The 12855-nt window shown below is 47.8% G+C and overlaps 1 protein-coding gene across 1 annotated transcript in view; it reads left to right on the top strand.

Moving 5' to 3' along the window:
- The window catches only part of FBLN5 (fibulin 5), a 69134-nt gene that overhangs the window by 1631 nt on the left and 54648 nt on the right, over window positions 1–12855 (top strand). The window contains exon 2 of the mRNA XM_040333818.1: window positions 5751–5953. Within this exon, the coding sequence (XP_040189752.1) occupies window positions 5940–5953 (14 nt within the window). The 5' untranslated portion in view covers window positions 5751–5939. The remainder of the gene's footprint in view (window positions 1–5750; window positions 5954–12855) is intronic.

The following is a 12855-nucleotide window of genomic DNA, read 5'->3' as shown; positions in this document are numbered from 1 at the left end:
GGTGGGGGAGCAGGTCGATTTGAGCTGCTGGGAAGAGGGTGCTGAGAGGTTAGTGTTACTAAACCCAGGACTCTGCATTCACTATATCTGGTCTCCCCAGGACTCTGCATTCACACTATATCTGGTCTCCCACAGTACACAGAACATGGAAATGTAATTATTTCAGTAAATATAAACTGCTAAATACCTTTTCTCATCAGCAGTATATAGCAGTCTTGTGACTTCTATCAGTGTCTTGTTAAAGTTTGTAGGAGGATTTTTCATTATCCTTTGTCCTATGAGGTTTCGGGACCCCCGGACCCTATATTGTACAGTGCTGATTGGCCCTGGGCTGATCACATGCACCCTCCCAAAATAAATATCCCTCTAGCATTACACCCCAAACTGAGCATGTGCAGAGTGCCTCCTGGAGCTCTGTACTATCAGAAGATGGATTGGGAACAGTGGAAGAAGGGGACGATCAGAGAAGACCGGATCAAAACGCCTTTTTACACAATGCAGAGGATTAATCCCTTAGGTTTCACTGTGAGTATACCAAGCTTGCTTTACTGCATATACAGATTTTACTGTTGAGGGTTTAGTAACACTTTAAGTTGGAGGACTTCTCTTCATCTGCTCTGAACTTTGAGGATAATTTGCTCCACAGCGTTTGCAGCTGCAGGGGTCAGTGAGAGTTTGTTTTAAAGCTCATTTACTGCTTGTTCAGAACATGGCAGTATTTGAATACCCAATCCTTGGCCAAAGGTTCACTTTTTTAATCCAATAGGTTTTAATTCCTTTTAAATGTATGGAGCTGATTTTTCTACTTGTGTGTCGTGTTTCCTATTATTACAGTGCCCCCATTTTATTATGTAATGGTTTATGGGGGTCTGTAAAAAATGTAGGTTATGGCATTTTAATAATTGCAGCAATTATTGTACCATCTAATAAATCACATGCTAATTGCACAAGCGTGGCCTAACAAAGCACACATCATCTCAAAAGCACGCTGAGAAGGGGGGGGGGGGTATTATGGTCTAGAGTTAAACCTCTCCTGGTATTTGTAGCCATCCTTTGGCTTTATACTGTCCTCCATGTTACATGGCTGCTTTAACCCAGATATTAAGCGTGCGCAGTAACTTCTGACATATAGGGGTAGATTCACATACGGGCGCCTAAAATTAGGACGGCCTAGCCTACTATTTTTAGGCTACACCGCCTTAAATTATTTAGGTTAAAAGTGATTCTCAAACCTTCAAATTTTAGGCGGCGTAGCCTAAAACGAGCGGGCGTAAGCGCGCCTAATTCAAATGACTGGGAGGGGGGCGTGTATCATTGAAATGAGGCTTGACCTCACGTTTTTTTACGTTTTTTACACTGCGCATGCGCCGGGCGACTACATTTCCCAGTGCGCATTGCGGCTAAGTAGGCCGTACGGGCCTATTGATTTCGACGCGTAGGTAAACTACGTAAATCCCGATTCGCGGACGACTTGCTCAAACGACGTAAAAAATCCGAACCTCGGGGCGGGAACGGCGGCCATACTTAACATTGTTATTCCACCTCATAGGTGGAATAACTTTAGGCGGCCTATCGCATACGGAAATGACGTAACTCGTAACGTAGGCCCGGCGTACGCTCGTAAATCGTCGGGAATCGACCTAGACCCTCATTTACATAATCTAGGCCGGCCGCAATGGCAGCGCCATCTAGCGGCCAAAAGAAACATTGCAGCCTAAGATAGAATGGCGCAAGCCAGCCTATCTTAGGTATGTTTAAGTGTATCTCTGTTAGAGAATACACTTAAACATAGGCCGTCTTATCTGTAGATAAGCCGGCCTAACTCTTTGTGAATCTACCTAATAGTGCCTGAAACATGAGACTATTTGAGCTGGTGTGTTAGGGGCAGTCACAAAGCCTCTATCATTCACCAGCCAGCACAGGCACTTTGAAGGCCAAGTCCAACTTTTAGAAAATAAATAGTAAATGTGCATTTATTATATTTTTGCTAAGGAGCCTGCAAAGGATTGCAACCGCTATCAGTGGATGACTGGTGCGATGCCCAGGCTCCTGTAAGTTTTAGGGGGGCAGGACTGTGGGCAGTGGGAGTAAACCATGCCCCATGATTGGTATTAGGGGGGGTAATGGTGCCCCACCGTTGGTTGTCAGTGGGAGCAATAGTGCCCCCAACGTTGGTTGTCAGTGGGAGCAATAGTGCCCCATTGTGGATATCAATGGGGGGAAATAGAGCCCGATCGGTGGTGTCAGTGAGGGGAATGGTTCCCCATTGTTGGCATCAATGGAGGAATGGGGTGTCAGTGGCAGGAAATGGCATGGAAAGCCAAGACACCAGCTGAAATCTATCAGAAATTAAAAAGCAATCGTGCCCCGTGTCAGTGCAAATTAAAGTGGTACTAAATGTTCTTTTTCTTTTTTAAATAACAAACATGTCATACTTACCTCCACTGTGCAGTTAGTTTTGCATAGAGTGGCCCCGATCCTCCTGCTCTGGGGTCCCACGGCGGCTTTCTTGGCTCCTCCCCACAAATAGCATAGCTAACCCCCTTCTGGGAAGCTCTCTCCCGAGGGGGTTACCTTGCGAGCGCAATCCCATCTCATACACTCAGCGTCCATAGACACAGAGTGTATGACTCGACCCCGCGTCATTGGTTTTGATTGACAGCAGCGGGAGCCAATGGCTGCGCTGCTATTAATCTATCCAATCAACGTAGAGACTCTGTGGTGAAAAGGACGCAGGTGACGAGCCGAGCAGGTGAACGGGCTCAGGTAAGGAAAACGGGGGGGGGGGCTGTAATTGTCAGGTGTTTTTTCACCTTAATGCATAGGATGCATTAAGGTGAAAAAACACAAACCTTTAAAACCCCTTTAATATCAGCTGATTCAGTCTCAACTGATGGCCTATAAAAAGGTGTGTCATTACCAAGGTGTCACAAGAAACATCTCATGATGGCTAAAAGCAAAGCGTTCTCTGAAGACCTTCAAATCTTTATTGTTGCAAAACATACTGATGGCATTGGTTACAGAATGATTTCTAAACTTATGAATGTGGGAGGAATAGTGCCCCATCGTTGGGTGTCAGTGGTAGAAATAGAGCCCCATTGTGGATATCAATGGGGGAAATAGAGCCCCGTCGGCACAATAGGGTTTATTTATTAAAGCTGGAGAGTGCAAATTTAGGCTCACTTCTGCATAGAAACCAATCGGCCTCTGACCTCAGCTTGTTCAATTAAGCTCTGGCAATAAAACCTGGAACCTGATTGGCTTCTATGCAAAAGTGAGCCTGATTTTGCGCACTCCAGCTTTTGTAAACAAATTCCATTAAATTAATGGTCTCAAGTTCAACCCCAATAGAAAAAGAGAGAAAAAAAATTGTCGTGTGTAGCAGGCTTTACACACAGTTTGTTCCTTCAGTCCCCTCAATCTGACTGCAACACCATATACACCGATCAGCCATAACATTATAACCACCGATAGGTAAAGTGAATAACATTAATTACGTCGTTACAATCTGAGAGTAGGTGGAATATATTGGGAAGCGAGTGAACATGTCCCCAAAGTTGATACGTTCAAAGCAGAAAAAATGGGCAAGTGTAAGGATTTGAGCGACTTTGACCAGGGCCAGATTGTAATGTCTAGACGTCTGGGTCATAGCGACTCCAAAACTGCAGCTCTTGTGGGATGTTCCAGGTCTGCGGTGGTCAGGACCGACCAAAAGTGGTCCAAGGGAGGAAAACTGGCGACAGGGTCATGTGCAGCCAAAGCTCATGGAGGTGAAGGGAAGGCTGGCCCATGTAGTCCGATCGAATAGAAGAGCTACTGGAGCACAAATTGCTGAAAAGAATTAATGCTGGTTCTGATAGAAAGGTGTCGGAACACACAGAGCATCGCAGTTTGCTGTATATGGGGCTTTGTAGCCTCAGACTCAGAACTGGACCACAGAGCAATGGAAGAAAGTGGCCTGAAGAATTCAAGAATGGTTTGAGCAACACGAGAGCTGTTGACTTGGTCTCCAAGTTCTGCAGCTCTCAATCCAATCGAGCATCTGTGGGATGTGCTGGAAAAAGTCAGATCCATAGAGCACCAACCTCGCAATTAACAGGACTTAAAGGATCTGCTACCAACAGCTTGGTGCCAGATACCACAGCATACCTTCAGAGGTCTAGTGGCGTCCATGCCTTGATGGGCTATGGTGGGTGGTCATAAAATGACGGCTGGTGTATTCCTCAATAGTCACAAAGATACAAATCCAGGGTAGGGCTCCTGGATGAGGCTGTTGCTTCTCCTCCCAGCCGAACAGGAAGCGGGTCCTGAGACCCGACTGGCTAGGCATCCGAAGACTCCCTGGCCAATTGGGTCTCAGGACCAGCTTCCCGATTGACCAGGAGAAGACACAGGAAGACATTATTGTCATGGACATGCAACAATGTCTGGCAGCTTACCTTCTCCTCATGTCTCCATTAGAGGCCTGACTCTCTTCTGGCTGCCTTTTTATCACCTCTCCTTCCTGTATGGCCCCACCCCAGGCCATCCCAGGAAGTCTATATTAACTGTTGCACTGCAGGTCTGCTTTGCTGTTCAACCTTGTTGTTAGCTTAAGTTCCTGTCTGCAGTCTGCTATGTTTACCGTCCTGTGTACCGTTTTTGGCTCGTCCCTGACTTCTCCTGTTTGCCTGTGACCCTGAACTTTTGCCTGTCCCTCGGTTACCCTTGTCTGCCTGTTGCCCTGACCTCGGCTTACCCATCACTATCGCTTGTCCTGGTTGCTGCTTCCCCTCTCTCCCTGCAGAGCGTGACCTAGGGGATCCAAGGGGTCGCGACCTGGATCCAGCTGCAGCGAAGGCCATCCTCACCACGAGAGGCTCTGGTGAACACAAAGCTGGGTCTTGGACTCCGCGCCCTGGGGAATCTTGGGTTCACGCTTCCTCTCTGATTGCAGCAGTCGGCCATAGGGTTCACTACCCTGTGGTGCATCCCTGACCCCAACGGGGTGCACTTGTCACCTGGCCACAGGTGATCTGACAATTATCATTTGGTGCTGGTGATCATTATCATCTGGTGCTGGGGATCATTATCATCTGGTGCTGCTGGTCAATATTGTCTAGTGCTGTGGGGTTATTTTTATTGTCTGGTGCTGGAGGTGATTGTATGGTGCTGATGATTATGATTATGCAGTGCTGGTGGTCATTGTCCGGTGCTGGGGGTCATTTTGCATTGCTGAGGGTTATTGCTTGCCCTGACACTTGCAAAGGTTTATTGCTGGAGGTTACTGGGAACTCCTCCACCTTTTACCTACTTCCAAAGGTTCAGCAGCATGTCCCTTGGCTCATTGTGCTTCTCTGTCTTCACAACTGAGCTCTGCTGTACATAGACTACAAGAGGCTGATACCAAGTATTATCCAGGTACTTATCCATTGCATTTTACTGGTGCAATAATTTGTCTTTTATAACTGCTTGGAGTTCAGCTTAAAAAAAAAAATATCTTTAAAATGGGTGCAGGTTCTCTAATGTTTGTTTGGTCTTCCCTCTCCCCGTACACTTCTGGTGCTGCTGCAGCCACAGGAGGATGGGTCACTTGCAGTTAACGGGTTAAGTCGCTGAGCTCCCCCCCTTTTCCGCTTGGCAGTCACCCCAAGATTGTTGTGAGGAGTCTGGCCAGTGGGTGAACTGGCTAATCACAACCATCTGTGAGGCCCCTATTTGCATTGTTTAGCATACTCTGAAAATGCTCATATTTTGCATTCCTCTTGCAGTTGGTCTGATGCAGAGTTCCAGCGAGAGGCTAAGCTGAACCAGGTGCCTCCTCAGCCTCCAGTCCAGTGTGTTCAGCCCCAGTGGAAGCTTCTCCTCCCTCCTGACACCAGCTTCTCCTCTACAAGACTGATCCTCGACTGCCTCTCCTCCTCCTCCTTCTCCTCCAGCCTGGGAGCCCGGTGCACAAAATGCTGAAATTCAGGTACCATTTATGCTTCTACTTATATGTATGTCCTCCATGGCCGACACTCAGGGATTGTTTTTCCCTTTGCATAGATGATAAACTAGCAGTTGCCTCAATGCAGTGTGTATATGTGTATATATATATATATATATATATATATATAGCATTTTTTTTTTTTTAATTTTTAGTTCCTCAACTTTACAATTCGTAGAATTTTTATAGCAGGGTTTGCCTCGATCTTCGCTTCATTATCCTTTTTTATTTCCCAAAAATAAAAATATTGCACTTATGCAGTGGGAGGGGCAGCTGGATAGTATCAAAGCACTTCAAAAGTTCCTAAACTGATTTTTTTTTTTTTTTTTTTGCGTCATATAGGTGCGTAATTACTTAGTTAGGTTGAAAAAAGACACAAGTCCATCTAGTTCAACCAAAAAAAATATAAAAAATAATAATGCCATATACACAATCTTATACCCACAGTCATTGCAGTGAATGTGGCTTTCACCAAATACCAATCACTGACTTTTTTAGCTAATGCATGTGATCCACTTTTTGTTATTCTTATCTGCAGCCTTGAATCTGTCCACTTCTTTCCCTTAGTTGTAAACTTTATTTTGCGTTGTCGGTTATAATGACTCCTTGTTGTTCTATGAGAGATAGCATTGTGGCCAGTGAGGTGCTTTTGCTGCATGGGGCAATGAAGGAAGGAAAGACAAGTGACCTGCCCACTGACATTCGGGAAATGTGAACCCCTAAGGCCCTCTACCTTGGGGCAGTCCAGCTGCAGCTCATCCTTCCCGACGATTTATTGCACCAGGGAGAGACAGGTGCAGCGTTTTGGTGGCCCTGTGCATTTAAGGACCCTCATCCCTGAATGCATAGGGGGCTCTAAGGCCATTAATACTCAGTAGAATGTTCAGCCCCGTCCTGCTGTAGACTTTATAACAAGCTTCCTTTGGCAGGACTGGGCGCTGCACCTGTCCCTCCCAGGCGCGCTGAAAGGGACGCACTACAACTGGACAGGAATAGGTTTCTTCAAATTTTAATTAAGAGGTTTGCTTAGTAAATCTACAGATATTGTACAATGCAAATTTTCTGGCAGGGAAGGCCAGATCAGGGTGATCAGACATCCCCGGTTTCCAGGGACACCCCCCTGGGTTGAGGTCACTGTCCCCGAACCAAGTCTGTGCCCGGATTGGATTTGAACAGAGGCTGGGGCAATTTCAAAGACAGTCAGTGCAGAATTAAAAATATTTTTTTCTAAATTACACCCCCGGCTCCTACTAGCTTAGGAGGGTGTATTTTTTTCATTATCTGTGCCCCTTTCTGATGATCATGTGCTGGTCGGATTGGAGGGAATATTTCTTCAGTTTCGGGCGCATGCCCATTCAGCTCCGCTCGCATGTTCTTCTGCCTTGGCTTACGTCCTGGGCCAGCCACCTGCCTGCTTATCTCCTTGCCTTCCCTGGCGGAGTGATCTTCCTCCGCTCCCCACCCAGTAGTAGCCGGGGCCCGGAGAGTAAGACTTGACAGGCTGCGAGGCGGGCGACGATGGGCAGAGTCCCCGGATTTCATTTAAAAAATCTGGCCACCTTAGGCCAGAGGGGGGAAAAAAATTCTAAATGGCATTTCTGATCTGGCTGGTTTGTACTGGCTCTTGAAGTCTCTATGTTGCTGCACAGGAGGAATAAATGGATTTATCACACCGCCACAGGGGGGAACTGTGATCACATGGAATTTTGTGTCTATATGTGCTTTTCATAGACAGCTGCCGATAAGTGTAGAACAGTGGTTCTCAACTCCTGTCCTCAGGACCCACTAGCAGGCCAGATTTTAAGTATTACCTTGGGGAGATGTAGACTAGATTACTGCAGCAGATGATATCGCCTGTGATGTATTTCAGTTATCTTGCAAACCTGGCCTGTTAGTGGGTTCAGAGGACTGCAGTGGTATCAGTGAAGGTATCAACAGGCTCCTGTCAGGCGCCCATCAGCTGCTCTTGTCAGGCGCCCATCAGCTGCTCTTGTCAGGCGCCCATCAGCTGCTCCTGTCAGGCGCCCATCAGCTGCTCCTGTCAGGCGCCCATCAGCTGCTCCTGTCAGGCGCCCATCAGCTGCTCCTGTCAGGCGCCCATCAGCTGCTCCTGTCAGGCGCCCATCAGCTGCTCCTGTCAGGCGCCCATCAGCTGCTCCTGTCAGGCGCCCATCAGCTGCTCCTGTCAGGCGCCCATCAGCTGCTCCTGTCAGGCGCCCATCATGCCAGGCACCGATCAATCGGTTATGCCAGGCGCCGATCAGCCGCTCATGTCAGGTGTCGGTCATGTCAGGGGGTGATCATTCGCTCTTGCCAGGCGCCATCATTTTCTTTCATGCCAGGCGCCGATCAACCGTTCATACGGGGCAGTGATTATTGTGTTGCACTTAGACGTAATCATCCAGTGCTGTGTGGACTATATTGGAGTCAGTTTTGTTGGCCACATCAGGCTCGGCCCAGGATTCAGGCTCCCAGTGATGACAGAGTGGGTGGGCACAGAACATATTACTGGGGGGGGGGGGGGGACCCTGATGTGAATGTACAATATATATGTAAAGCTCTGCGTATATTGACGGCGCCATATTAGTAACTTAATAATAATAAAGGCATAAGGTGGAAACCCTATCCCCAGTTCAGTGCACTTGTTGCTGGGTTCTCCTCTGTAAAATCGAAATGATTTATTCAGCTCAGCAGGAAATAATAATATGCAGACGTTTTTTTGCAGCCAATTACAAATCTTCTCTGCGGTTATTTCAAACTGTAGGTTGCCCAGAGTTACAGTTCTTCCCCATCATCCTGGCTGTGTTCTCTGCCTCCAATGGGACTATCCTCCCCCTTGTGGTGGATTAGGGTACAGCTACGAGTACCATTTCCCATTGCGTAATCCGCTCGTGGAAAACAAAAATGCTGTTGTGTGTCAAACCGCTTCCTCTGCGACTTGTAACCCAAGAGAATTTATACTTGGTAATACAATCATCCCCTGCAGATACTCCAAACCACACAAACCTCATAACCTCTCACAGACTAAATCATTCTTGATTTATTCCATGATTAGTTTTACCTGCCAAGATTAACGATCGTTCTACAGCTGGGAGGTTTTATCTGTGGCTGCAGATTGTGTAGAGAATGCTGCTGTGTATGATTGTTAAAGGGGGATTCCTCTTCAAATGTAGTGGTGTGCTCCACCCAACCATCACGGGGGGGGGGGGGGGTCTCAGGCCCGCTACTGGATTTTATTTTTATTACATGTAGCAAGGTCCCAGGCCTCCTTTGGTCAAATGAGAACCTCCAGGGGCAACTGACATCCTTCTGTATGTAGTGGGTGCAAAGATGGTAAAAGTCATTGGGCGCCAGACACTTCTTGAATGCAAAAGAAAGTTTTTATTTCCTTTTAACAATCTTTTTTTGGGGGAAAAAGGGTTGGGGTCAGGACACCCTTAGGCAGCTTTCACATTGGGCAGCGGAGGTGCGGTGACGGTATAGCCGCGCTATTTTTAGCGCCGCTATACCGTCGTATTTACCGCGATATTCGGGCGCTAGCGGTGAGGTTTTAACCCCCGCTAGCGGCCGAAAAAGGGTTAATACCGCAGAGGCGCATTGCGGGCGGTATTACCGCGGTTTCCCATTGATTTTCAATGGGAAGGCGCGGTATAGGAGCGGTAAACACCCCGCTCCTATACCGCTCCAAAGATGCGGCTAGCAGGACTTTTGGCGCGGTCCTGCTATCGCACCGCTTCAGTGTGAAAGCCTTCGGGCTTTCACATTGATACCTGCAGGGCAAGATTTATTCATGCGGTATAGCAGCGCTATTTTAGCGCTGTACCGCATTAATAAAGCCTCAATGTGAAAGGGGCCTTAAGGAGTTGCAAGATCAATTGGCAGACTCTGGGACTTTTAACAGGACGACACCCATGCAGGGAAAGGCATCCAGCAAAACGCCACATCTGCATGTGCAGGAATGCTGTCTCCTATGGCAAGTCTTTAACAGTTCCTATCTTCCAATACAATCTCTCCTTGTAGTTCTTCAGTACACTGAGCTCCTGGTCTCTCACCAGACCCTCTGATTCGCTATCACTGAATCCCTTGAGCTCCTCCAATCTTCACAGTAGTATCTTCCTCAAGCGTCACCCCCGCCTCTCTGCTGGGTTCCTAGCTTGGCACTCCAGATGCTTCTCAAGCTTCACCCCACTGGGCCGCTCGGTCCCTGGCTTGACACACAAGGCTGCTCTGCAGGTGACATCTCCGCTGGTTGGGTCCCTGGCTTGATACCCACTAAAGTTTCCCAATTCTTCACCATCTCCGGACGGTGAGAATACTGTTCGGGTACTTGGTTCAGTTACTTACTCTGGCCCCTGGTAAAGGCAATTGGTCCCTTACTGGCGACAGATTCTCCAGCTGGCAGAACCGTCACTTCTGATTGGACTGCAAGCCGCACTCCCAACCCTGCGCTGCTCTCTTGCTTCTGGATAGACCCTCAGACAGCCTAGCAGCCAGATGTCCCCAGGATAGTCCCAAACTCCGGCCAGGCAGCATGGGAAATACAACACACGTCCACCCAGACAGCCGTCCAGGTAGCACAGAACACCGATCACTTGACTCCACCCAAATATACAGGCTCTCCCAGCAGGTCAAGGGATCCAAGAAAAACCCCTGCCCATTGGCTGAGATATCCCACATACCCATATCCTGACCTTAGGTTGCCCTTCTCGTGTCTAGTACCACCAAGTACCCGGCCACCTAGTGCTAGAAGAAAAAAGTGCAACAAGGCCAAACTTAGGGAGAAATCAATGGATCTTTAACAATCAACCAGGAAAATTATTCCTGGAAAGTAAATTTATGAGGAGTAACATTGCCTAAATGGCAGGGAGCTACATACATATAACCAAATTTAAAATAAAAGGAGTGCGGCGTGGCGAGCGCACAACTGTTAGCCTGCGATGACAGAGGGATGTACGGCCTGCCCTTTTCATTCATTGGCTATTTGTTCTTTCGATTATCGTGGGCCGCATCAGCATTATGATTGCCCTCAAAAGGGCCGGTTGTATCTGTAAGATTAGATGTCCAGCACATGCCCTCCCCTTACATTTAGATGTCAAGAGCCACCCCACCATCAGAAGTTGAGTCCCCCACTCTCCCTTACATCACAGCATACCCCCCTTTCCTTAGGCTGCTGCTGGAAAAAAGCTGGATTCATTGCTTGAAAGCAGAAAGTATGGGTCTGGGGGAGGACCAGAGGAGGGCTGGAGCTCTCCTGCAGCTTCAGGAGAGGTGCGAGGGCCACATAAAATGGCATGGAGGGCCGGATTCGGCCCACGGGCCTTGTGTTTGACACCTGTGACCTAGGGGGTCAGCCTGCCTAGGACCACCCACACCTCCAGACTGACACCCACCCATCAAGACATTTTGACATTTGCATAACTCCTCCCAAGAGCCAGCCCTGTTCTTGTATCAGGCTTGAGAGCTCTTATGAGGAGTACTGAGACCAGGAGCTGCGATTGTGAGTTAAAGTGAAGTGCTGTATCGCGCACAAAAAAAAGCCTTGTCATTAAGGGGGTAAATCCTTCCCAGGCTGAAGTGGTTAAAACTTCTATGAGATTTTAGACATTGACTCCACATCCACGTTACAGAGGAGGTCGTTTCTGGAATATTTGTAGCGACTAAACCTTCTATAAGATTCAAAGTGTGCGGACAGCAAATGGAGTGAAAGGCGCAGTGAGCGATCTTCTCCGCACACCCAGTAAATATCTGATCATGATGGTATCGGGAGTCGCCGAGTTCTCATTCCGCAGATCTGAGCTCCGGACTGTCCAAATGATCATCAGTGAGATGAAATGTTTGGATTATGGTGCTCTCCTTCAAAGACGACCCAGACGAACTTTCTTCATCCAGTGTCCTATGACAGGCTGAAATATTTCATTGAACTCGTCCTATTAGTGAGTGATGGTGACTTGTATACTGAGTCTGTGTATAGCTTACAATGATCTGTATATACAAGGGGAGATGTGTGATTAGGACATAATGAGCTTTCTACTACTAGGACTGAGTGAACCTCCTGGCCAAACGTAAAAAATCACAGCTGATGTTGCACCTATACCAAGGTGACTCGATTTTTAAAATTAAATCCGGGGACATTTTTTTTTTTTTTACCAGTAATGCGGCAATCAGCGACTCTCTACCTGTCGCCGCCGCCCGCCTCACAGCCTCTCAAGTCTTACTCTCCGGGCCCCGGCTACTACTGGGTGGGGAGCGGAGGAAGATCACTCCGCCAGGAAAGGCAAGGAGATAGGCAGGCGGCTGGCCGGGTCTTGAGCCAAGGCGGAGCTGAGTGGGCATGCGCCCGAAACTGAAGAAATATTCCCTCCGCTCCGACCAGCACACGATCATCAGAAAGGGGCACAGATAATGAAACAAATACACCCCCCCTAAGCTAGAGCGGTGGTGTGCAATTCAGATTTTTTTTTTCAATTCTGCACCGACTGTCTTTGAAATTGCCCCAGCCCCTGTTCAAATCCAATCTGGGGGCAAAACCGGGGGCAGACTTGGTCCGGAGACAGTGTCCTCATTCCGGGGACTGTCCCTGAAAACTGGGGATGTCTGATCACCCTAACCTATACCATTTTTTTAGTACGAGCACCAATACTTTCAGTCCAGTACTCGCAGATACCGAGTACTGATACTTTGCGGTGCTACTTGCATTAATACAGTAAAAAGAGGCGCAAAACGCAGTACAAAGAATCAAATGCGATTTTGAACAGGAATTTAGTGCGATTTCCCGAACTGTGTGTGTTTGTGAAAAGGGAAAAGTGCCATCTAGTGGGCAGTTTAAAAAAATGGTAGAACTCACAGTACATATCTGGCCGCATGCAAAATAATCGACATAGGTGTCC

Source organism: Rana temporaria, chromosome 13 (assembly GCF_905171775.1).
Source record: "Rana temporaria chromosome 13, aRanTem1.1, whole genome shotgun sequence".
In the NCBI taxonomy this organism is placed as follows: Eukaryota; Metazoa; Chordata; class Amphibia; order Anura; family Ranidae; genus Rana; species Rana temporaria.
The sequence above is the reverse complement of the archived record's forward strand: the minus strand, read 5'-3'. Positions and strand labels throughout refer to the sequence as shown.